General features: G+C 41.4%; 1 protein-coding gene across 7 annotated transcripts in view; it reads right to left on the reverse strand.

Annotated features, from left to right (window-relative positions):
- The window catches only part of RALGAPA1 (Ral GTPase activating protein catalytic subunit alpha 1), a 5,382,632-nt gene that overhangs the window by 1,550,210 nt on the left and 3,806,971 nt on the right, over nucleotides 1-25,451 (reverse strand). For all 7 annotated transcript variants that reach the window (XM_044074134.1, XM_044074135.1, XM_044074129.1 and 4 more), the window contains one exon: nucleotides 24,719-24,829. In XM_044074134.1, the coding sequence (XP_043930069.1) occupies nucleotides 24,719-24,829 (111 nt within the window). The remainder of the gene's footprint in view (nucleotides 1-24,718; nucleotides 24,830-25,451) is intronic.

Raw genomic sequence — 25,451 nt, forward strand, 5'->3', positions numbered from 1 at the left:
GGGTATCAACTTCTCTACGGATAATAAGGACTTTTATAACAATAATGTTAAACGAGTATGGGAACACATAATAGCTGATTGTGACAGATGGAAGAATTTAAAACTACCGGTATTAGCAAAAGTATCAATAGTGAAAATGAATATACTACCACGAATGTTATACATATTTAGGTCTGCCCAATTATCAATTTCAAAAACAGTTTTTAAACAAATGCATAAAGATCTAGCTAAATTTATCTGGAACCCAAAAGAACTAGCATATCTTATGAGAAATTAATGACCCCTAAAACAAGAGGGGACTTGAGCTACCAAACTTTGAAGCATATTATTTCATTGTAAACGCTAATAAAATTTTAAGAATTGCTAATTATGATGTAACGAATACAAAATGGATACCAACTTGGGTGGTCTTGAATCATAAGCATATTTTGGATAGGAAAATAAATCCTAAAGCATTGCCCTTTATGGACAAAATTAGTCTGATAAAATATGGGGTCATGGACCACATAATAACCTGTGTCTCATCTTTGCAAACTTTATTTCAGTCCATAGATTTATTGCAATATATGATGGTTCTTCAACCTTTCCACAGGAATCCTAATTTTAAACTAAATAATCAGCTGATCGATCTCAGCAAATTTCCATTAATACTTAATCTGACTCTATTTGATGTTTTTAATAAACTTGACTTATCGGCTTTACAAATTAGACAGGAAATGAATCTACCTAGAAGTTACATTGTTATAATGAGACAAGTTAAAGAACTTGCCTTGAGCTACTTTAGGAACTTTAAACCTGCAGCTGGATTTGTGGATAAGTGCTCTGAATTGTGGCAAGCTATCCAACAAGACACTAAATTTATAGCAACTGCATATAAATTAATTAAGGATTTGAAATTTCAGGACAAAATTTTGCTTTCAGAGTATTGGGTAAAAAAAGTAACAGTAACAGACAATCAGATATTAAAAGCAATTGATATAACTAGGAAATCAGTTTCTTTTCAAAAACTGATGTACACGCAATTGATGATTTGGAACAATGCATATTACACACATCTTAGATTACATAAATTTAACCCTAGGAATTCTCCAATTTGTCCATACTGTGCAGATCAAACAGCGGATCTTCTTCATATGTTCTGGAGTTGTAAATGCGTATATAAACTTTGGAACTCTCAAAGTACAACTGCAAAAGATGGGTTATCAGAGTTCTACACTGTCATGGGAATTTATGATTCTACACATTCCTCCAAGAGAGCTTTCCAGATCGCAAACTATTGTTTGTATGAATATTTTTTTGCTGATGAAACTCTATATAGCCACAAATTGGCTAGAACCACATAAGACATCATGGAATAATTTTAAGCTTGTGGCTATAAAGCATATACTAGCACATAAATTACTTCTGAAACAAACTAACAAAAATATTAATAACCCGAAAATATGGGAAAAGGTCTTCAATATTATATTAGCATGATACTGATTTTAGGAATATATTAAATATAGGAAGCATTTCATGTAGATATTGTATAAATGGTTTGTAGTAGTTATAGTGTATTATGTGTGTGATGTTTATTGTATTTTTGTAATGTTTTTGGAAAATATATTTCAATAAAAATTTATTATGGAAAAAAAAGAAAAATGTTGAAGTAAGGGTAGATGTGGAAACATAGAAGCCTTCAGAATGCTACAATTGGGATTATACAATTTGTGAACAACCTTGTAGCACACTGGATAACCCTGAGGTAAAGCAGTAAACTGAAAGTGGAACCCAAAGGACTGAATCTTAAGAATTTAGAGGAAAAAAACTTTGTAGAGGCATCATCTTGAATTTTGGAATGTTCAAAAAATGTTGGAAACAGATAGATACAGAAAATGTCTCCAAGTACCTTCTTTTCTTGGTACTAGGAAAACACTGGAGTACAAACCCTTTCCTTTTTGATTTGAAGGAACAGGTTCTACTCTACTGCAAAAATTATAAGATTGGACAAAGTCAGGGCTATTGGTTCTGAAGTCCCTGTGAAACTGAGTGCTGAAAAAGAAGAGATTTCAACTGAAGAAAGGATCCTTTCTAAATGTTTCTCAAAACTCAAGTATCTGTTGTAATCTTTTTTTTCCAAAGAGGAACACTGACAGAAAGTTTAGTTGGAAGAATAAAAGGGGAATGTCTGTGTTGTAGAGGGTGGAGGTGAGCAAAAGCTGGAATGTTTATCCAGGAAGGTGCCTTTTGCTTCTTTTAAATTACATTTAGGCTTATCCTATAATTTCTTGGACTTTTTTGCCTTATTGTTGATTTGACTTCTTGTGGTAGAAATGGACTGGCTAGGAGGGCTAATTTCTTTGAAATTCTAGAATAGGGGAAGGAAAAGGATGTTTAAACCCTTGAACAATTTTACACCTTTCTTGTGTTTTTAATCTCTGCAGGGGGGGGTGGTAAAAATGAAGTCCTTATCCAAAGAACAATTTAAAAGCTTTGCTTTTACATCCTGTAGTAGAAACTGGAGTCTTAGCCAGGAGTATCTTCTTAATACAAAACCAGCAGCAGCTCTGGAAGAAGCATATGAGTCACATGCACACTTAATAGAATGGTATTCAACTTGAGAGTCAGAAAAATTCACACTCTGCACGGACCATAGTTCTGGAGTAGGGCTATTAGGCACAAACTTAATCATGTTGTCAAAAATAGGCAAAAGTTACCTCATCATCAGACTCTGATAATTAACAGCATGAAAGAATTAAGTACCCTATGTATATACTTTTTTCTCCATACCTATCCACAGCTCTGACATCCTTGCCATTTGGGAGAGGATTTCAACAAGAGAATAGTCCAGAAGATTGTCAGAATCTGTGGAGACAACTACAGGGTTGGAATCAGGATTTTTGTACAGAAACTTGTGTGTGTCAAGGACTTTATGATACCTGTCAATCTTTTTTTGCTGCAGGTGGTTGTGACTCAGGAGTCAAAAAAGCTGGAAGGAAAGTGTCTTCTATTGTTTTAAGAACAGGAGGAACGGCTTGAGAGCTTCCATATGTAAAAGACTGTTAGACCTCTTTTGGGATTCACAAAGTTGCTTACTCTACTAATTGAAATGTTGCATCATCTTCAGAATTGGTTCTCCAAAGTAGGGCTCATCCTAAAGAGAGGCAGATGACAAAGTGTCATCAGGTTCAGATGCATACTCTGAAGCTAAATGAATCTGAGAATAATCATCCAAAAGATCAGACTCTGATTCAGAAGACCCTTCTTCAGAAAATATATCTATTTTTCATTTTGAGGTATATAAACAATGCGAAACCACAAAGCTTGCATGTTTAAGAGTCACAAGGGCTTTGAACAAACCCTGAGAAAAATCCTGCCATTCTTGTTGTGGCTCACTACAAACAGATGTGGATGGAGAAGAAAGGTTCTTAAATTTTTACGGTTTTCTTTTTAGGGTTTTTCAAGGAAACCACTTGAGAAGGGTCGATACCAGATGTACCTCCATCAAAGAATGAGGGATGTCCTCACAAGCTAAAACTTGAGTAACCCCATCTGTGCCTTCTGAAATTACAAGGATGAGTTCCCCTTTCAGGGCCTCAGCAGCCATCTAACTGGTTGGATGGGTTGTGCCTGTAAGCTCCTCCCAAGTAGTCTCCAGCAGGGTTAAAATAGAAGTAAGAGCCCAAAGGCTGGATGGTCTGCAGCATCCACAACTGCTTCCCATTGGTTACTCCAGACAGTGATCAACTGAAGGAAGCTGCATGGTTTTCCCTTGGCTTCATAGCTTTCTTTTTATGGCTGTGAGGGGATACTGAAAGATGGAACTTTGGAGGACAAAGTGGCTTGTGCTACACAGCCTTCAGATGTTTGTTCTCTAAATAAATACTCAGGGAGGTGTTTGGAAGAAAAGCTGACAAAAAGAGCAATCCCTGAGGTTACGCTCTGGTGTAAGCAAGAAAAACACAATGTCTGTCTTGGTATGAAGTCAGCCTACCATGGAGGAATATGCCTCTCTGGTATGGGAGTCTGCCCACTACAAAGGCATTTGCCTCTCTCTGACGGCAAATTTGAAATATAAAAATATGAGAAAAAGAGGAAGTGTCCCTAATGGGGTACTTAACTTTCCCTTGCTCTGGCACACTGGATCTTTTTGAATGGTTGATAGACTGAGCTATAGATGGCATCTTGTTCCCTGGACTGGCCGCAAGAAAGTTACGAAGATATTTACTCTCTTATGTTCTCTCTGTCCCAGCATGCAGACCTTATGCTTAGGTCTAAGACTGGACTTGTGGCAAGGGAGAAGGTGGTGCATCTAAGCTTTGGTATAATGGCCAGATGTATGGTATGCGGGGCAGAATATATCCCCCATCTATCAGCATTACTGCAACAGTGATCTAACGATGAACATCTGTTCAGTTATAACAAGCCACTGAGTAGTCTATTTACTGATTTGTTTTTTCCTTGTCACTAGTCATGGACCCAAAGAGCTGGTCTTTCTAAATATTTTAGTCTTGTGAAGTTGAAATGTCAGTTGCCAATGAACATCCAAGAAACACAGAGCTTTCCCACCTTGTTTTGAGGATTTGGAAAAAAATATATATATGAGAAAGTTGCACAGCTACAGATCTGCTCATTTGAGGAAGAATGTATCCATTCTCCAGATTCTTGGGTTTACTATTCTGCAGCAGCAACTTAGAGGTGAGGTAAAAAGGAAGGCATATTTCCATTCAGAACCAGGAAGACATCCCCGTTTAACATCCACTCATGTGGGTCTATCTGTGATCTGCAGAGCCTATTTGCTGCAATGTCTTCTACGGAACGGAGGTAGACTGCTTTGACAGTTATACCTACAACCTGGGCAATCTCTCATACTTGCACTGCTGGTATACAAGAGTGGGTTCCCCCTGCTTTTGTACCACATATCTCTGTTGTACTGTCTGAGTATTTGGAGGACCCTTTTCTCATAAAGCTATATTAAGGCTTTCAGTGCCATAATTAGAGCAATCATTTCTTTTACATTTATGCACTTTTTTCTGATGTCCTGGTTCCAAATGCTCTGCCCCTGAAGAGGTCCCACATCAGCTCCCAGGGCTGAAATGGATGAATCTTTGGTAGGGGTCACTGAGGGTTGGGCTGTTTGTAAGAGCATTTCCAGGTTAAGCTGAATCTGCCTTATTCATCAAGACCTCTTTCCTTCTGCATGCCAGAAGGCGAATCTCAGTTTTTAGAGATTGTGAATGCTGACAGCATCTGTCTCTCTGACACCACAGCAACTTCCTCATGGTAAGTGGGCCACAAGCACGTTCAGGATGCAGGAAGCCATGAAGGCTGTTGCTCAGAAGAATTGCCTGGCTGATATCACCTCATTTTCTGATATGCTACACAGGTATAAGGTCACAGAGATTTCATTGTCTTTTGGTAAAAAAGTTCTCTGAATGTTTGTGCTCAAGAGTGTCCCTAAGAACACCAGGCTTGGTATTGTGGAAACGTTGAGCTTCTTCATGTTGATGGAAAGACTGAGATCTCTGAAACAAATCTGAGTAAAATTCAAGGCCTTGTGCATTCCTTTCAAAAAGTCTGTTTGAATGAGAAAGTAATTTATGCATGGGTAAATATGAATGCTCTTTGCCCTGCAAAAATCTATTACAAGAGCCAGGTACATGGTTCAGTTGACAAGCCAAAGGTCAAGGACATGAAATAATTACATTTCCCCTCAACCTTGCTGCAAACCAAATAAACTTTCTGCGACCCTTGGACAATGGGCAATGTGTAGGTTAGCATCCTTTAGGTCCAGTGTGATCAGGAAGGGTTTTAGGAATATTACTGGAAGACCCGAAGGGTCCACACTCTGAATTTCTGAATGACAATGAATTGTTTAAAGGTGACAGATCCAGACTGGGCCTCTATGTGCCTTCTTTGTGGAGAACAAAGTCCTGATTAGAAGCCTGTATTTTCTTGTGTTCTGGGCACACACTCTATGGTCTTTTGCTCCAGAGGATCCCTCAACAGGACAGTGATAATGATTGGATAATCTTCCCCTACAAATTGCGTAGTCTACAAATTAAAATGCGTAACCTTGTTTTAGAATGTTTACGGCCCAGTGACACTCATTAACACAGTCCTAGTTTTGTACAAAGATGATAAGGCACCCTTCTATCCACTATGGAACAGCAAAAGAAGGGTGATTAAGGGAAGGAAGGAAGGATGGACTTGGCGTGTGTTTTTGGGGAGGGAGGGAGAGTGTGGCCCAGCTGTGCCATGGCTGTTCCTTCTAACAGACATGGCCCTGGAGACTCCAAATTTCTCTTTCAGTTTTGCTTGCCATTCTTTTCTAAACTTGCCATTTTCCTCTTACTAGCTTTATCCCTGTCTTGCTTGGGGTATAAAGGCCAAGCTTTTGCTAAATTTAGGAGCCTGGTATTGACCAAGCTGTTTTACTGATTGAATACTTATGTCCTTTTACTCCAGTCTTTTGAAGATACTGTTACCAAGGAGTTCAAAGAAAACCTCTTTTGTTTAGTAGTCTATCTTTACATAGTCTGGCACAGACCAAGTCCACAAACATTCATACCTCTGTATCACAGAAGATACACCAACTTCGCAACCTCTGCAAAAGCTTACACAAATCAAGCATCTCCTACTTCAGATCCTTATCTGTAATGTCCTTAGCTGTATTCACTCACCTTCTCCAGCAGGGATTTCTGTAAGCACGCATGTGGGTGTGCAAGGACAGGGTAGCAGAAGTGTATAATTTTTCCTCAAAATATGTTGCATATTCTACTCTCCTAGTCGCTGGGAATGTGGTTCCTGCATGAAGATTTCTTGCTGGAATCCAGGGATGCCATAACTGGATCAGTAGAACATTCTTGTAAAGAAACTTCGGTGAATCCATCACCTTGAAAAACCAGACAGGTTTTCTGGGTGCAGGGGGAGGATGTGGAATCTGTCTTCATACATGCATTAATAAATAAATCCTCCCGGACATCCATGACTGGTGAAACAAGTGCCCTTGACTCAATCAAGCCCACAAAAGCTCTACATCTGAGCAGGGTTTCTGAGAATTCAGACTCCAGCTGAATTCCTCCTTCACCTTACAAAGAGTGTTCCAAAAACAGGACTCATTGTCCTTTTCTGTATAAATAAATAATGGACTCAGAATCTTTACACTACTCACAGGAAACCAACAGGAAGAAATTCCCTACCCCACCCCACCCCCAGGTCCACCAGTGTCAAGGACATGAACAAATGACAAGTATGGGCTCAAGTGTGCAATAACCACATCATTCATGTCAAGACATGGGAAATGGTGTTTCAGAACTCACTTGTTAAAGGAGTTGCAAGTACTAGAAATACATGCACTGGGCTTATTGCTGCCACAGAGCAAAGTTCACTAAGGGCACAATCACATAGTTATGGTAATAGGACCCAACAGACTTCAAATGAGCTTGAAAAGGAAGTCCTGTTCCAGGAAAAGCCAGGGATCCCTCCTCTACCTGAGCAATTAAACCCTGTTGGGGATGGAGAAGACCTGAGCAAAAACATCCTAGACTTCCAGCACTACCGCCGAGCTATGCTCAATTCAATCAAAAGGTCACTGCTAAGTAGTACCATAGTAGAAAAGCAGCAGCTGACTGACTAGAGGGAGGAAGGAATGAAGGAAGGTGCCTTAACCAAGAAAAACAGTTAACACGTGAGAGATGGGAGTGGGTCTATTTTGGCCCAACTGTCTTCAAATATGGTAGGGTCTTGCTTGGTGATGACAAGTGTACAAAAGGTGGGGACTAGATGACCACTTCTGAGACAGACTTACTTCCATAAGAGTTTAAACAAAGGTCTGCCTTCTGTTCTTTGCTTTTCCAATGGTGCTCCAGCAAAGACTCAAGACTAATCGCAAGAAACCACTACTGAGTCCCACACTGGAAACTTCCTAGCACTGCCATCCTCCTGGTAAGTAAAGCTGGCCAGGGATTCTCCCACCAATATTTGTGGGTGACTGGGCTGAGTAACTGGTACTTTTGGCAGTGCTTCATGATGGGCATGTCCCCAGCTTGAACACTGTTACATTACTTGACAGCTGTATAAATACTTAGGTTTTATGATTTCAGGCATCAAAGACAGGGACCATTCTACAACCAAATTAACATGAAGATCCAAACTGTGCAAGTGTCAGAAAAAAAATGGCAAGCACAGGTACTAAGTATGCTGTTACAGTGAGACACAACGCATATTAGTATGCTGGTGTTGGGTGTGCACACCATTGGTCTCAAGCGTTTCTTAGAAAAATGCTGTAATGAAATGTAAAAAAGGATGAAAAAAATGAAGACATATCAACGAGGGCCCCTAATGTTACAGTTTATCATTTTAGAACAACTTTTACCACAACGTAACTAGATAGATAAACATGTTTTATTTTTTCTCATTTGCTCTACAATGCATTCTGTGAAATCTGTTTTTCCCAAAAGATGAAAGCACCTGAAGATTAGCAAACTTGTTCTGAATGATAAATTCACACATATCAGCCAATGAGATGCAAGTCATGTTTCAGTCACAAATATGCTTTTACTGTTAATACTATAACGAAGTAAAGAGGGAAGAAAGTACAATCCAAGATTCTCAGATTTCAGAACATCCTAACAATTCAAACATGCAAAGTAGTAGCTTAGCAGACAAATCAAGTGTCAAAGCTCCAGCTGTATTATAATACCTTTATTTTTTTATCTGTGAATTTGCTTACAAAGTAAGTAAACCGAACTTTCACAAAATTTTCAGTCATACTGAACTCACAATCCCTTTTCAGTCATAAGTCTGAAACCAAAGTGCCCCTTTTTAGGGGCACTGCCTGATTTAATAACTTGCTCAGAGTCAAACAATAGGCGAAAGGAGGAATTAAACCCTGTAATTTGGACTACAGGAAGTGGCTCATTAACAACTCAGAAAAGTAACTCTGAGCTAATACAGACGGTTTTAGAATAACCAGTCAATCAGCAAAATTTGTGGAAAAGAAAAGACCCTAAAGTACCAGGAAACATATGCAGACATAGGGGAATATACATACAAATTTGACAGCAGTCATCCTGCTTTACCTAGTAGGTCTATGTAACTGTTTCTGAATGCAGTCTTTTCTTAACTATCACAATCCTGCTGTGGGGTATAGGCAGAGATTATGAATACTGTCCCGATAGTTCTGGTGACATCCATCACTGTTTTCTGAAGCCTCTCCCTCATCAAAATTCCTTCACCATGTCAAGTCTGTCCTCCTCTTGAGTAGCAGACTATGGATCTCAAGCCAAGTGGCTTTGCTGAACTGCCCTTTTGTCTTCTCTCTTGGAAACAAAGGATGCCCAGCTTCCTCCTTACCATCATGTCATCCACTTCCAAGGTGCGAATTGTTAATGAACCTATTCTGAGTGTAGTAATCCTTAGCTCATGTTTGGCAGGCTGAATGGTTTCCATCTAGCTTTTACTCAACACAGCCCTTTCAGGTAACCCACGCTAGGCAAGATCGTAGTAAGCTGGGTTCTCAACCCACTTATCACCAGCAAATACCTATGACCACTTTTTGCAACATTAGTCAACAAGAATGAATCATCTAGAGCTAATTTTTACACTGTCATGTGGCTAGTTCTGCCATGGTGTGTAGCCTGTAATACATATTCTGCTATCTAGAGGATTCTGCACACCACTGCTGATGCCCAGTGAGGTTGGTCTACACAGCTCTTCCCTTAGTAGACATCAGTTAGAGTCTGTGCTGCTGCCCACAATTTCATCTTGGGTGAGTTTGAGGTACACCTCTTACCTTAGTAAACACGAGCTAGAGTCCGTGCTGCTGCCCACAGTTTCATTCTTTTATGATTTGGGGTGGTGTTTTTTGGGAGCAACTCCATGGAGATATCCAGAAAAGTAACCTGGCTGCCAAAACAACTCCTGAAGCTCTAGCTGCCAGGCAGTATAATACCTTTACTTTTTATCTGTGTGTTTGCAAACAGGGTAAGTAAACCAAACATTTATAAAAGTTTTCAGAATATGCAAACTCCATACAAGCAATAGACAGAAGTCAGGAACAAATATTATACCTTGTACATGGGAAGCAAAGATTTTAACCATTGCACCAACTGATCTTACTGCAAGCAGTGACAATAGTCAAAGGCCAGGAAAGAAAGTACAGTTGTGTACATTTACCATAAATGTAGATGCTCGAGTGTATTCACTGTTGCAGTCATCACATTTGGGTTATCTGCCTGCAAGTAGCCCTCAGCTGGCCTGAATACCAAAGTCTTTGGATTTCTGCATCGGATGCTGTCACTTCTTCCATGACATCAGGGGTATAAAACATGCAGCCGATGCCATTACATCAGTTTTTCTTGCCCCAGATGTAAGGTGCCCCCACAATAGGAAGCAATTATATGGTATGGCACACACCCCCATCAAAAAGCAAATACACATGAAAAAATATATACCAAACAAGAAGGAAAGGTAGAGCCAAGAGAAGGCAGGGGGCTGGAGGGAGGGTAACCAGGACTGCAACAGTGAATACACTCAGATATCTACTTTTATGGTAAGTGTACACAACTGTACTATGTTCTTCGTGTTTCACTGTTGCAGTCATCACATTTGGGTAGATTCCCAAAGCTAAGGAAGGGAGGAGGTAGTTAAAGAGCATTAGGGCCAGCTATTAAGCCCTGCAAGACTGCTGTGGCAAATCCAGCTCTGAATTTAGAAAACATAGGCAGGTGGTAATGCTTGGTGAAGGTATGTACAGAGCTCCAGGTAGCAGCTTCCAGGACGTCCCTCTGAGAAATGCCGTAAAGGTAGATGCAAACCTGGTAGAATGTGATCTTATCCCCTGTGGGGTAGGTTTTCCATGGTGCTTGTAGCAGAAAGTAATGCAATGGGCTATTAATTTGGAAATGGTTTGCTTTGAAATGACATTCCCCTCTGCCCCTGCAGCAAAGCCAACTAGCAGCTACTCAGATTTTATGAGAGGCTTAGTCCTGTCAAAATAGAATCGACGTTGTCTGTGCACGTCCAGAGTGCAATATCCATTCCCCTTTGTTTTGTGGATTAGTGAAAAAAGTAGGCAAATGAATGGACTGGTTTAGGGCCACACTAGACACCACCTTGTGCATAAAGGAAGGATTATTCCTGAGGGAAACCCTGTCCACATGGAAGATAATGAAGGGTTCCACTGCCATGAGAGTCTGTAATTCAGACACTCTTCTTACTGAAGTGATGGCTAGAAGTAAGTCTGTTTTCCAAGAAAGGAATTTCAACTCTGCTGTTGCAGCTGGCTCAAAGGGGGGGGGGGGGAGTGAGCTTTTCCAATACAGAGTTAAGGTCCCAGGCTGGAGTGGAAGCTCTTCTGGGGGGGGGGGGGGGGGGTCTTAAATTTTTGGCCCCTCTAAGGAATTATTTTAGCAAGGGGTGAGTGAAGAGGGGTGGCTCAGTATTATGTTTGTTTGTCTTTCAGCTTTTTCCCGGTAAGGGGTCGCAACAGCGGAACTCCGGTCCGCTAATGATTGTCAGTAGATTTTTACGAAACGCCGAGATGCCAGCTCAACGCCCAACCTTCAACAAAGGCACGCCCATTTACGAACGCATGTCTTTCGAATGCTATCCAACCACGGGGAGGACATGCAGACTCCACACAGAAGGCACTCCCAAGCCAAGCCGAGAATCAAACAGAAGAACCTCTTGCTGTGAGATAACAACGCTACCGCCGTACCACCTGAAATGGCAGAGGCATGAATCTTAATTGGCAAGAAGGACAGGCCCTTGTGGAGCATTTCTGTTACGTACTCTAGAATATGAGGTAAGCTGGGTACCGTTGTGCCCATCCCCTGAGCCTGGCTCCAGGAACAGTATCTTTTCCACTTTTCAGCATAGGATTTTCTGGTACTAGGCCTCCTTGCCTCCAGAATGACATCCAACACCTGCTTACTGAGGGATGCTAGAGGAGAGCTTATGGAATTAGCAGGTTAGTCAGGGTTTGAAGCTGAGGGTGCAGAATCTGGCCCACCAGCTGGGACAGCAGGGAAGGGGTCTGAGGCAGGTGCCACGGTTGTAGCAGTGTCATACTGCATAAGAGGGGGTACCAGTGCTGGCGTGGCCATTCTGGTGCAATCAGTATTGTCCTTGGCTTGTCCTGTTTGATCTTTAGTAGAATCTTCGAGAGGAGAGGCAGAGGGGGAAAAGCATAAACCGAGAAACTTTTCCAAGTAAAGGACAGGGCATCCACTTTCCAAGCTTGACTGTGGGGAGTTCTAGTGCAGAATTTGTTCAATTGGTAGCTCTGAGGGGAGGCAAACAGGTCTTCCACTGGAGTCCCCTATTTGTTCCTCAAGAGGTTGAATATTTTGGGTTCTAGTTTCAATTTGTGTGGTTCCATGAGATTTCTGCTTAAGTCGTATGCCAGTGAATTTAGTTTGCCATGCAGGAATTGAGCTTGTAGGTGTACTTTGTAGCTCAAGGTTGTGTTCCACAGAGCCATGGGTAGTCTGCAGAGAGGGTAAGAGTGGGTTCCCCCCTACTTGTTTATGTACCACATAACTGTGGTGTTGTCTGTCTTTACCAATAGTCGTCCTGAAAGAATAAGGTCTTTGAAGGCTGTCAGAGCATTCTGTACAGCTAACATTTCTTTTTGACTGATATGCAGGTGCATCTGTCTCGGGTTCCATTTGCCTTGAATGCACTGCCCTGCCATGTGAGCCCCTACATGCATAATCTGATATGTCTGTTGTTAGGGTTTGGGCAGCAGAGGGTAGAGTGAAAGAGAGTCCCTTGTTGTGGTAGAAGGCCTCTGCCCATCAAAGGAACTCTGTCCTTAGAAAAGGAATGATTGTTTCCAGGTTCTAAGAATGTTGACACCATAGACTTTTTAGATACCACAAGAGTTGACTCATATGCAGTCTTGCATTTGGAATTAGCAGAATGCAAGAGGCCATGAACCCCAGAGCTTGCAGTATTTTCCTTGAAGATGGCTGGGTTTTTGTGGCCAATAGTTTGAAGTAGGTTGTGAAATAAACTTGTTTCTCTGGAGTGAGGAATATTTCTCTGCCTACAAAAATGCAATGGCTAGAGCTACACACTTTGTGAACACCCTGGACGCAGTAGATAAGCCAAAGGGAAGTGCAGACAACTGAAAGTGCATGCAGCCCGCCTGAAATGTAGGTATTGTCTGCAGGATTCTCTTATTGGGATGTGCAGGTAAGCTTCCTTTAAGTCTAGGGTTGCCAGTCAGGCATCCTTGGCTAGTATAGGAAGAAGCTGTTGAAGAGTTGGCATTTTGAAATTTGGAACCACCAGAAAGGTGTTGAGAATAGAGAGGTCCAGGATAGGACGCCAGGAGTTTTCTTTTCTGGGTACCAGAAAAAGTTTTGAATAAAAACCTTGTCTTCTTTGTTCAGCTGGGACAGGATGAATAGCCCTGATATGGAGAAGAGAGAGAACCTGCTATTGGGCTTCCGCCCAGTGATTTGGGAGGAGGTCTGGTCAACCATTTGCGGTTGGTAGTGTATGGAAGTGGAATCGGTATGCTCGGGAAACTATGTTCAAAACCCATTTGCCCTGGGTAATGAGTTCTCAGTTTTTTGCATGCAGGGCGAGCTTTCCTCCTAAGAGGGCAAGTAGTTGAGCAGGGCTTGAAAGGGTTAAGGTTAAGTCACTGCGCCATTTTTCGGTAGGGGGTTGGCTTACTACTCCCTGCTTTGGAAGTGGAAGCCCCCCACTACTTAGATCTGTGCGTAGCTTGAGACTGAAGTCTTGGTGGTCTGCTGTTCCTGGGTCTGGACTGAGAAGGCCTGGAAGGGACTGGAAAGGACCAGTTCTTTGAAGGCCAATGCCTATTGAACCTGGGAGGCTGTACTTGTAGGAAATCTTTAACAGTTTGCATAGATTTAAGCTTTTTCCTCCATCCTTTTGAGGACTTCTGCTTTGTTGCCAAAAGGCGGTCTTGGTTTAAGGGTGCATCCAGTAATTTAGCTTTAACATGATCTGGCAAGTTTTGTTCCTTAAGCCAAGCATGCCTTCTAAGTACAGACCCAGTGACAGCAGCTCTGCAAGATGCTTCTAAAGCATCAAAACCACATTGCAAAGTATGTTTACCAACTTGTTCTGCAGAATGCATTAAATCTTGCAAGTCTTTGTGTTCAGCACAGACAGGAATCAATATCATTTTCTGTTTAAGTAGTTTTAAGTAGTCCCATAATATGCTGCTGATACTTTAACATATGAAACTTGCAATTTAAAGCCCTAATGGCCAAAGTAGCAGAAATGTATACCTTCTTACCCCATCTGTCTAAGTCTCTAGAACCTCTATCAGAAGGGGTAGGATTTTTGGCAGCAGTAGACTTAATGCCTTTTGGTTCTTAGGAAATGGTCTCTGGATCTGCAGTAGGATTCTTGAAGAGGAACTTGTGAGAGTCAGGTACTCTGTAGTACCTGTCAGGTTTTCTGGGAGCTGGAGGTAAAGTGTCTGGGGTAAGGCTAGATTCCAAGAAAATATAACCTACAATAGCCAGAACAGGAGGGATAGCTAGAGGCCTGTGTTCAGGCAAGAGTAAGAATTCCCTAAGTCTCTTTTTGGACTCAGAATAGTCCTGGCTTTCCCAGCAGAAATGCTCCCTAAGGGTATGCAAGGTTTCACCAAAGGAAAAATCTTCTGGAGGGGGAAGCAGAGGGAATGGAATCCTCTGCATCAGAATCCTCATAACTAGATAAGGGCAAATCCTTGTAATCAGAAGGAGCAGAGATATCAGATTCCTGATCAGAATAATCAGAAAGAAAATCGGTTCTAGGTCTCTTAGAGGGGGAAGGCTGGCTTCACCTAATTAATGTAATAAGGTCTTCAGCCATTCTAAGCATTTGTTTTTGAGGCATATGGGCCTGAGTCTGCGGTTTGGTACTTCTAGTTGGAAATGATGCTGTCGGGTTAATATTAAAGTCAGTAGGCCTGAATACACCCTCAGAAGCCAGTGCCTGCACAGCAGCTCCGGACCCATCCAAGGTAGAGACATCCGCAGGTTCCATAGTCAAAGAAGCATCTCACAGCATACCGGACTCCAAATGAGTCTTAGTAGAGGCCTGGGAATCTGTAGTAGCGGGTATCAGGGGCTGCGAAAGCACCTCACTGAGTACCGGCAGACTGGCGACTAGCTTAACGGAAGCGTCGGCAGTTTTGGACCTATGCGGTCTGTCTCTGTCTTTATCCTTACGTTTTTTCGGAAGATTGGTAGTCAGATGGCTTAACAAAGCCATTTCAGAGTACGGAGATCGAGAACGAAAGTATTTGGCTACAAAAATAGCCTGACGACGAATAGTTCGGGCATTGAACAAGGCACAAAACCAACAGCGAGGGACATCGTGGTCTGGGCCTAAACAGGTGACGCAGTAAGAATGAAAATCTCTATGAGGTATTTGCTTTCCACAGGCAAGACAATTGTTATTTTTTTCTGACATTGGTTAGAGCAAGAAAATAGGATCCCCAATGGGGTACTTATCTTTTTTGAAGACTTCGGGTCTGAAACTTGAAAATGAAAATTTCAGGAGATGGCCGACCGGCACTTGCAAACTGCTTCTGCTTCGGGCACCGCACGGCAAGAAAGACTGATGAAATGGCATTGGCTGCATGTTTTATACCCCTGACGTCATGGAAGAAGTGACAGCATCCGACACAGAAATCCGAAGACTCTGGTATTCAGGCCTGATGAGGGCTACCTGCAGGCAGATAACCCAAATGTGATGGCTGCAACAGTGAAACACGAATAACATCCCAGACCTTGGTGCTTGAAGCAGACATCTTAATTGCTAAGCCACTAGGCTGTTCAGTACACCATTACACTTTGAACATGATTATACTTACATACTTCACCCACCTGCATCATCTTAGTAATCCGTTTTAACCACAACACTACACTGTACCTTAAAACTATCCTTCTTGTAATGTTAGTACTGCCCAAAACAAACTGGAACATACAGAGATGCACCGATGCACACTACCAACATTACAACTGTCCCCTTACCTAAACCCTACCCTAACCCACCTGCACACATTCAAGCTATGTCCTTACTTAAATCAAGCACACACAAAACACTCCCACTCCTTCCCAAACTCCACTTACCTGTGTTGATAAAACATAACTTGGAGATGCTGGACATTAGACTTCTCTACCAAACCTTGTGTTTATCAAATGTACATTTGATAAAATGCAAGGGACCCACATAAAATAAAAGGCAATGGCAGAACTGCAATTACATGAAAATTCAACAATATAAGAAACAGGTCCACCAGTGTTGGTTGCAATGTGTTTACAAAGTTAGGAGATGCACTTCAGGCAGCATTCTGAATCACATGCAAAGTGAGGCAATGCTCAACACATGCTAAACACTCAAAGCACTCCCACTATGTATTCATTTATAATCCAGCTCGATCATAGGAGGTTACTAGGCTAATGGCCCTGGGCCCCTTACAGGCCTAGCCAAGAATTTATCCCAAAAAAGAAACCTCAGTCAGCACCTGTCACCTCTTTCAATGAGGGACAAAGGTGGAACCCCTGGGACAAATTTATGGTTTCCCATCCACTCATCAAGGTTGCGCTTGAAGATGGTCAGTGAGGTACTCTGTTTGACATGTATAGGAAGTTTAGTCCAAAGACAGTGCAGTCTCTGGGAGACAAACCTGTTTCTCCAACAGGTTTTGATGATGTCGCATATTAAATTTAGGCCTATCAAGTGGGTAATGCGAGAGGAGTTAGACTTACGGATATGGAGCATCTCTAGTAGGGCAGGGTCCGATACTGCCTTGTAGGTGAGACACAGATCTCCTCTGAGCAATCTGTATGATACGGAGCAGAGTGATGGAGATTTAAGCCTGACCGCACAGGATAAGTGTTGGAGTCCATGGATTTGTCAGGTATTTCTGTGGCCTTTCCAGTTGGTGCAAACGTTTGGAGAGGTACATACCAAATGGGGCATTACACTCAATTATAGGTCTAATAAAGGAGGTGTACAGAGAGGTAATAACCTCCTTTTTTCTGGATGCAATCCCTTTTCTTATGAGATGAACTGAGTAAAAGGCTTTTCTGACCAACGTCACCACATGATGGAAGAATGTGAGATTGTTGTCAACCTGAGTCCCATGTCTCTCACCATAGGTTATGTGCTAAGGGGGCTGCCACTGATGTGGTAATCAGTAGGGGCCGTGTTTTTGCCGAATGGTATGATAATAATTTTTTTTTGCATTTAACTTAAGGCCATGACTTTGGCACCAATTATTTGTAACTGAGAGACCCTCTTGTAGTATGTTAACATCAAATGGGGTGTCAAGGACAGCACCAAACGTACAGTCATCCGCAAACTTGGTCAGCCACAGGCCCTCTTGTCTTTGCCTGGACCTCTGAGAAGTAGATGCCAAACAGTAGGGGGTCCCAGGACAGATCCCAGGGGAACACTACTAGTGACAGGTCTGCTGTTGGAGATGGCGGCACCTATTTTGACCCTGTGGGTCCAATCTGTGAGCCAGCTGGCCACCCACCTGATTAGATAGGAATTAACATGAAGTTGTGTTATCTTTTTGATGATGCCCGAGTGGGGGATTGTGTCAAAGGCCTTGCCAAGTCAAGATAAGCTGCATGTACTGATGTTTCCTCATACAGGGCCTTGGTGACAGTCTCAAAGTCGCCAACTACGTGCAATAGGCAAGATCTGCCTCTGACTAATCTGAATTGGGTGGGGTCAAGTGCTTACAGATTGCCTATGTCCTTGTTTATGAGATCCATAATAATATGCTCCATGACTTTACAGATCAGAGGCAACACCAAATGGCAGGAAATAGAAAAACATTTATTCTGAAGTTATAAAAACAGTATACTTAGTGAGCACTTTCGCATTCACATTGAATGCTTCTTCAGACATATACTACAGTGCATTGGTCTCCATTTAAATGCAAATTCCTCCATCAATTAATTGAATAATGCTCAATTAATCTAAAAATCAATCACAATTTAAAAACACACGCATAAATTTAGAACTCTCTAAGACATATTCATAAAATCCTTTTCAATGAAAAACATAATAAACATAAAAAAATACATACATTTATATATATATATATATATATATATATATATATATATATATATATATATATGTATATATAGCAAAAAAAAAAGATTTTTTCTTATGAAAGTTAAAATAATGACATCATATACTCCTGTCCGAAGACATAGTTATAGTGGATATGCAGATTTCATACTTAACAGATCTCGAGATGGCAGTATATGCTTTACTAGTCTTTCAAATATTAGGTTATAGGCATCCAAATGTTAATCAGTATGTGAATCAGGTAAAATCCTAGGGATATGTTTTATTACTCAAGAAAAGTGTAATCATATGAATTCACATACTGATTAGGTTACAGGCATGCAAATGTTAACCTGTGAAAGACTAGTAAAGCATATACTGCCACCTAGGGATTTGTTAAGTATGAAATCTGCATTTCCACTATAACTATGTCTTCGGACAGAAGTATATGCTGTCATTACTTTAACTTTCATAAGAAGAAAAAATCTTTTGTTTTTGATTATATATATATATATATATATATATATATATATATATATATGTTTTTTTTTGTCATGTTTATTATGTTTTTTATTGAAAAGGATTTTATGAACATGTCTTATAGAGAGTTCTAAATTTGTGTGTCTGCTTTTAAGTTGTGATTGATTTCAGACAGATTAACTGAGTGTTATTCAATTAATTGATGAAGGGATATGTATTTAAATGGAGACCAATGCACTTTGGAATATGTCTGAAGACGCATTCAATGTGAATGTGAAAGCGCTCACTAAGTATACTGTTTTTATAACTTCCGAATAAACGTTTTTCTATTTCCTGCCATTTGATGTTGCCTCGAAAGTTTTCTAGAGTGGAAGATATTTGTTCTTTCATTGACGCACTTTATCCTGTGTCAGTTTTTGGTTTTAATGTTTGAACTGTACAGATCAGACTTGTCAAGCTGATGGGGCGATAGTACTTGGGTAAGTAGTGGCACCACCTTTGTGCAAGGGGATGACAATGGCAGCTCTCCACTCTGCTGGAATGAAGCCTGTAATTAGGCTGTGATTGAATACAAGCTCAATGGTGAAGCTAGTTCTTGCTGGAGATGGTCCAGAATACAGCCTGGGATAATGGCAGGTCCTATGGAAGCTGTGTTCTTTGCCATGGATAGGGCCTTTAACACTTGATCTACGGAGATGTTATATGTCTTATTAATGCCTATACTCCACTGCTTGTAGCTAGTCACTATTCTGTGATGCTTTACAGAAAGCATTCCACAGACCAAACAAGTTCAATAAATCAAAACACGGTGCTTTAGAATAAAGGTAGAAGTGGCTCATTACTTTGAATATACATGTTTTAAGCCAACACCTCAGACACAGGTATCTGCTTTTCCTGTAATACTCCATTCTCAGTTTTGGCCTATGCAATAAACTTAGATATCAAAAGGAAACGGTAATTATACAATCAGAAAATCTACACAGGTTATCCACATGTTAAAGAAACCTACTGTCTACTTAAGGTTTTACTGATGCAGACTTAACACTAAGCACATTATTACAACTACATAAACTGATGTCTAATAAAAAATGATCAGGCTACTAACTCTAATATAAAAAAGACCTACACTAAAAAAAATAACAAAATATTTTTAATCATGCTCATGCTTGGTTTACCAGTTTTTAACAAACAGCAATGTTTCCAGTCATCTAGTATATCGTGTTTATTAGCAGCAATGTTTTCAGTGCTTTACAACACTGTTAGTTTACCTGAAGAATTTGTAATTCAATAGCAATTCAGTTTTAAAGTGAATCTACTGTGTTTATATGCTACTTGTAATGTTTATTTTGTAAAAAGCTTAGGGATTAACTTCTACAATAAAGTTGAAGTTTTAGTCAAACTCAGATTGACAAACTAGTGTTTTTGAGGCTGCCGACTTTAGAAACATTTCTGCACACAGCAAACACTGGCCATTCAGTAGTCTAGGAGTATACTATTAACAGAATGTGAACAGCATTTTTCCAGAAAGCAACTGTTCTGTGAGGTATCAAGGCACATATTTCAATCTGTAAGTGTGGTAAAGCCCGACCCCCATCATTTGTGCTCATGCATGAACATACACAAACATGGAAAGGTGTGCACTAGGCTAATGGCCCTGGAGCCTTTACAAGCCTAGCCCATAGGATTACCCTGGCATCCTGCCACCAGACCTTAGTTCCCAGTGCCTCTGTCGAGTAGAGCCACTGGAGTGATCCCTGGGGTGAATTTTCTATTTCCCATCCGCTCATCAAGATTTCTCTTGAAGAGGGCCAGTGAGGAGCTCTGCTTGACATGTATGGGAAGTCTATTCCGTAGTATGGGCAGTCTCTGGGTTAAGAACCTGTCCCTCCAGCATGTTCTGTTGATTGTGGTAATGAAGTTGAGGTCTCCGGAGTGTGTGGTACAGAGGGGATTGGGATTTCTTTAGATGTAGCATTTCTGACAGCGCTGGGTCAGACATGGCTTTGTAAGACAAGCAGAGATCACCTCTAAGTAGGCGATATGAGACAATGAATACTTGGAGTTTTTTAAATCTGTCCATATAGGACAAGTGTGTAAGGACTAGGATCCTCTTTGTGAGGCACTTTTGTGGCCTCTCCAGTTGTTGCAGGTGTCTAGTGAGGTACATGCCAAATGGGGTATTGCACTCGATAATTTTCCTAATAACGAAAGAGTAGAGGGAGACAATGATCTCTTTCTTACTGGATGCAAAACTCTTAGTAATGAGATGTGCCACATAGAAGGACTTTCTGACCACAGTGGCAATGTGGTGATCAAAAGAAAGGTTGCTGTCAACCTGCGTTCCCAGATCTCTTATAACACCTTCTGTGTTCAGTGGACTACTATTAATGTGATAATTCATGGAAACCGGGTTTTTCCCAAAGGGGATGATGACACATTTTTTGGCACTGAGCTTAAGGCCATGGTTCTGACACCAGTCGTTGGTCTCAGTGAGGCCTTCCTGTAGGATGTTAACATCACTTGGGAGTTAATAATAGCTCCCAACTTGCAATCGTCTGAGAACTTTGTCAGCCAGAATCCCTTCGTGTTGGCCTGAACTTCAGAGAAGTAGATACCAAACAGGAGAGGACCCAGGACCGAATCCTGTGGGACTAAAATTGTGAATGCTCGACAGTCAGCTTCTTTCACACTGTGGGTTCTATATGTGAGCCAGTTTGCAACCCACCTAGTGATATATGGGTTGATGTCTAGCTTAGTGAGTTTTTCTATAATTCCTGAGTGGGAAATGGTATCAAAGGCCTTGGCCAGATCAAGGTAGGCTGTATGAACCACCTTGCCTTCATCCACAGCTCTGGTGACGGACTCAAAGAAGTTGAGCAGGCATGATCTATCTTTTGCAAAACCAAACTGTGTAGGATCCAGAGTTTGGAGATTCCCTATAACCTTGTTTATTAGGTCCATGATGATGCATTCCATAGCTTTGCATATCAGACTCATCAGGCTAATGGGGCGATAGTTCCCAGGGTCTGTAGTTGTTCCTCCTTTGTGGTGAGGGATGACTGCAGCAGTGCACCATTTGGAAGGGACAAAGCCTAAGGTGAGGCTGTGACTGAACAGGGCACACAGGTGAGGTGGCAGTTTACTCTCTATTTCATGTAGAACACAACCAGGGATATTGTCAGGTCCCACAGAAGCTGTATTCTTGGCCTTGGACAGTGCTGTTTTAACCTGTGCAGCAGTAATACTGGGTGCCTGGCAGTTTACTGGTATTATGATTGGCTCTTTGGGGGGGGGGGGGGGGGGTAAAGTTGGCAATGAATCTGTTGGCCAGTATATTGGCAATATCTGTTGGCTCGGTATAGGAGGTACCATTGTGCAGTAGCTCAGAGCAAATCTGGGTATTGCCGTGGAGATTTTTTACATAACTATAGAAGGCCTTGTGGTTGTCTTTACTATCTGCTGCAATTCTGTTTTCATAGCTAGCTTTAGAGGACTTGATGGGGGATCTCAACTTTTTGCTGAGGCTGATAAAAGGAGTTTTTCCACTCTTGGGACTTCACCTTATTCCTCATCAGTTTCCTCCTTCTATTGTAGAGTTTGTTTATGGCAGGGTACCAACAGATTGGCTTGCTTTTTTTTTTTGAGGAGAGCGTCTTGGTTCTATTGGGTATGGTGAGATCCATGCATTTGTGTATGTGTTCGTACAGTGGATTCTTGTATGATTTGGCGGTCATGCAACTATTCTTCATTTGCATGGGTGTCGAGAAGTTAGCCTCCTCTGTTTTTACGAGCCCAAAGTTAGCTTTGGAGAAGTTTTTCATGGTGGTTACCTCTGCGTGGGGGGGAGGGGGATTTCCAAGGTGATCAGTTTGTGGTTGGATCTAACCAGGGAGGAGTTGACTATTGCTGTAGTGCAACGGTCGCCCATGTTAGTAATGACCAGGACAAGGATGTTGCTACCTCTAGTGGGGGTAAGAACGAGCTGGTCTAGGGCATTGGAATTAATGAATTCCAGGAAACGTTCGGCAAGTGTATTGGTACACGAGTAGTTTTCTCAAATAATGGAGGGGTAGTTGAAGTCGCCAAGTATGAGAATCTTAGGTTGTACCCCAATATTCTTAGGAACGTGGAGTGTGAGTTTTGGGACATGGTTGGGGACCTATAGCAGGCTACGACCTGAATCGCTGTCTCACCCAATGTTAGCTGCATCTGAAGTATTTCTGATGCATTATGTTGGGCTACCAGTCTGGAGGTGTACGCATCCTTTATGTATATGGAAACACCACCAACTTTGGAGCTTTGGTCCAAGTTCTGGGGCCGAAAGGCGTGGAATGAGTTATAGCCTGGGAATGCAGAGGTGCTTTCTGCCACCTTGAACAAAATCTCTGTTACAGCACAAATGTCAATGTTCTCCACTTTAAGGAGTTCTTCTTCAGCGAGTGCATTTTGAGATTTAGACTAGCGTTGAGCAGCATGACCCTCAGATTGCATTTGTTTGTAACTGTCACGGTGGTAATTTGGTCTTTGGAACACTGCCTAAAAAAGGTAATATAAGGGTGGCAAGAGCCTTGGCCAGTATCCGGCAGCCCAGGGTTGACAGATGCAGGGCATTTCTGGCAAAGCATCGAGGTCTGTCAATCATGTCATCCCAGGCAGACAGATACTGGATCCCCTTAGAATGACACCAGAAACTTAACCAATTGTTGAGATCAATCATTTTGCCCTTGTACTGTGGTATAATTCTGGGCGATGGTAGGATGCTGCTCAGCGCTAGGGTGATACCCGCCTGGGCAACATAATCTGAGAGCTCCTTCATGTGTCTCTTCATGTAGTCCAGGGAGGTACATCTCAGGTCATTCACATCCACATGCACAATGACAGAGTCATATTTCTACCTGTTGTTGAGGGACCTGAGTGTGTGCGTTATGTGGCAGATCATGGCACCTGACAGGCAGCTGACTGTTACTTTCTCCCTATTCAGCCTAGTGAGTGGGACATCAGTGTGCCTCACTATTGAGTCATAGTGTGTTGGGCATGCTGTTTTGTCTTAGGGGCTTTGGTTGAGTGGCACACTGTTTAGGAGAGTTATGTGTCTCGTGATTAGTGTTGTGGTGGTCAAGTGCGTTTCTGCCTTGGAGGTCTTTGCAGTTTGGGTAGATTTTTACTGAAAGCCACCGTGAAGGTGGGTGTGTGGTTTGTGTTTTTATAAGAAGGCAGTGCTGGTGTGTGTTCTGGAGGGCTATGTGTTCAGTGGGGTGTTGACCTCCTCTTGACCAGCTACTCCAGTCTTGGCTAGAGAGTGTGTGGCTTCCAATTTGGATATACAAGTGCATCTCTCGCAAGTCTGAGTGTTGGGAGGTTAGAGGAGAGGGCTGTCAGTGTACATGAGACAGATGCTACATTGCCTCAAGATGCCCAAGTTCACCAGGTTAATATGAGAAAACACAGGGAACTAACCTTTAGACATGCCTAGAGGGGTGGGCATTAATAATAAGTACTGGAGCTGTTTCCTATTAGAATGTTTAATGCTGGTAGTACTTTTGTGTGCTACAATAACTGCTACAGAAGTCTGGTAAAGTGCTAGACTTATAAGCTAGTAAAAGTGCAGGAGAGGAGAGAACTAGCAGATCTAAGGGAAAAATTGAAGAGCAGACTTTGACACCACTCAGAAACTCACAAACAGTCCTGGACACAGTAAATTCCTATCTGGACTAAACTAGTTACAAGAAAGGCAGGAAACAACCACAAACATGGACTTTTAAACCAGAAAGTTGAAAGAGATGGAAAAATTGCCCAAACGGCCAATAAACTTCAATTCCTGGGCCAGAAACCACTACTCCTCTTGTGGTAGATAGGCTACCTAGTGCTTACCACTCCCACAGGAAGGCTTCCCTCCAACACAGAAAGGTTTGGGGGGCTCAGAAGCATACAAACAGCCCTGGATACAGCAAATCAGTATATGGACTAGACTAGTTACAGGAAAGGCAGGAAACAAGCTTAGATTTTTTTTTTAACAGAAAAGCAGCTAAAAACAATTCAAGTGCAGTGCAAGCTAGCACACTTGAGTGTGTAGCAATATTAAAGCAAATACATTGTACAGACTCCGGTCTAAAAGCAAAACTATAACATTCTACACGTAAGACAAAGTATAATATGTGCAGAAAATGAAAACAAAATTTCTTACCTCAATAATTTTTAAGGGAAAATGAGGTGGAAACTTTTGTAGCTGGTCTTCATAATTAATTAACATGTGCAATACATCACAAGCCACATGTGCAACTGTTTTATTTGGAAACTAAAAATAGAAGAAATAAGAAAGATTGAACCAAACATACCTGAAATACAGTGGTATTTCTCTATGTTAAGCCATCCTCATACATCTGTAGCATTTAAGAATGATAAGTCACAAAATTGACAGCAACACCTATTTTTTCTCTCAGCGGTGTTCCTTACTATATTTATATTGTCATAACTCTCCAAGCAATCTGTGCTTTTGGCAGGATTTTATACTATTCTTTGAACTCACATAATAGACGCTAGATTATAAACTAGTCATCGCTACAAACAGAGGAACTGTGATTCCGAAAACCAAATAAAGGATTAACAAACTACATACAAATTCTACAAATGTTAATGCAAATCTCAAGCAAAAAAAAATAACACTTAATAAAAAGGGTTCTGTATTTAAAAGCACACGAGCAATTAAAATATTCACACAAAGAATGAAAAAATGTTTCTCATATTCACATGGTTTTAACTGCAAAAATGGAGTTGAGAAGTATATGCAAGACAAGACAGTGGTACTGTAAACTCTTGCACTTCCTTCTCAAGGAAAAGTGTGAGAGGCCAAGGGAAGACATTCTGTGTATGAGTTAGCTATGTGATAGTAAAGAGGATACAAATTTAGCATTGGTCCT

The sequence above is a fragment of the Protopterus annectens genome, chromosome 6.part0 (assembly GCF_019279795.1).
Source record: "Protopterus annectens isolate FY-2018-M chromosome 6.part0, PAN1.0, whole genome shotgun sequence".
Lineage (NCBI taxonomy): Eukaryota > Metazoa > Chordata > Ceratodontiformes > Protopteridae > Protopterus > Protopterus annectens.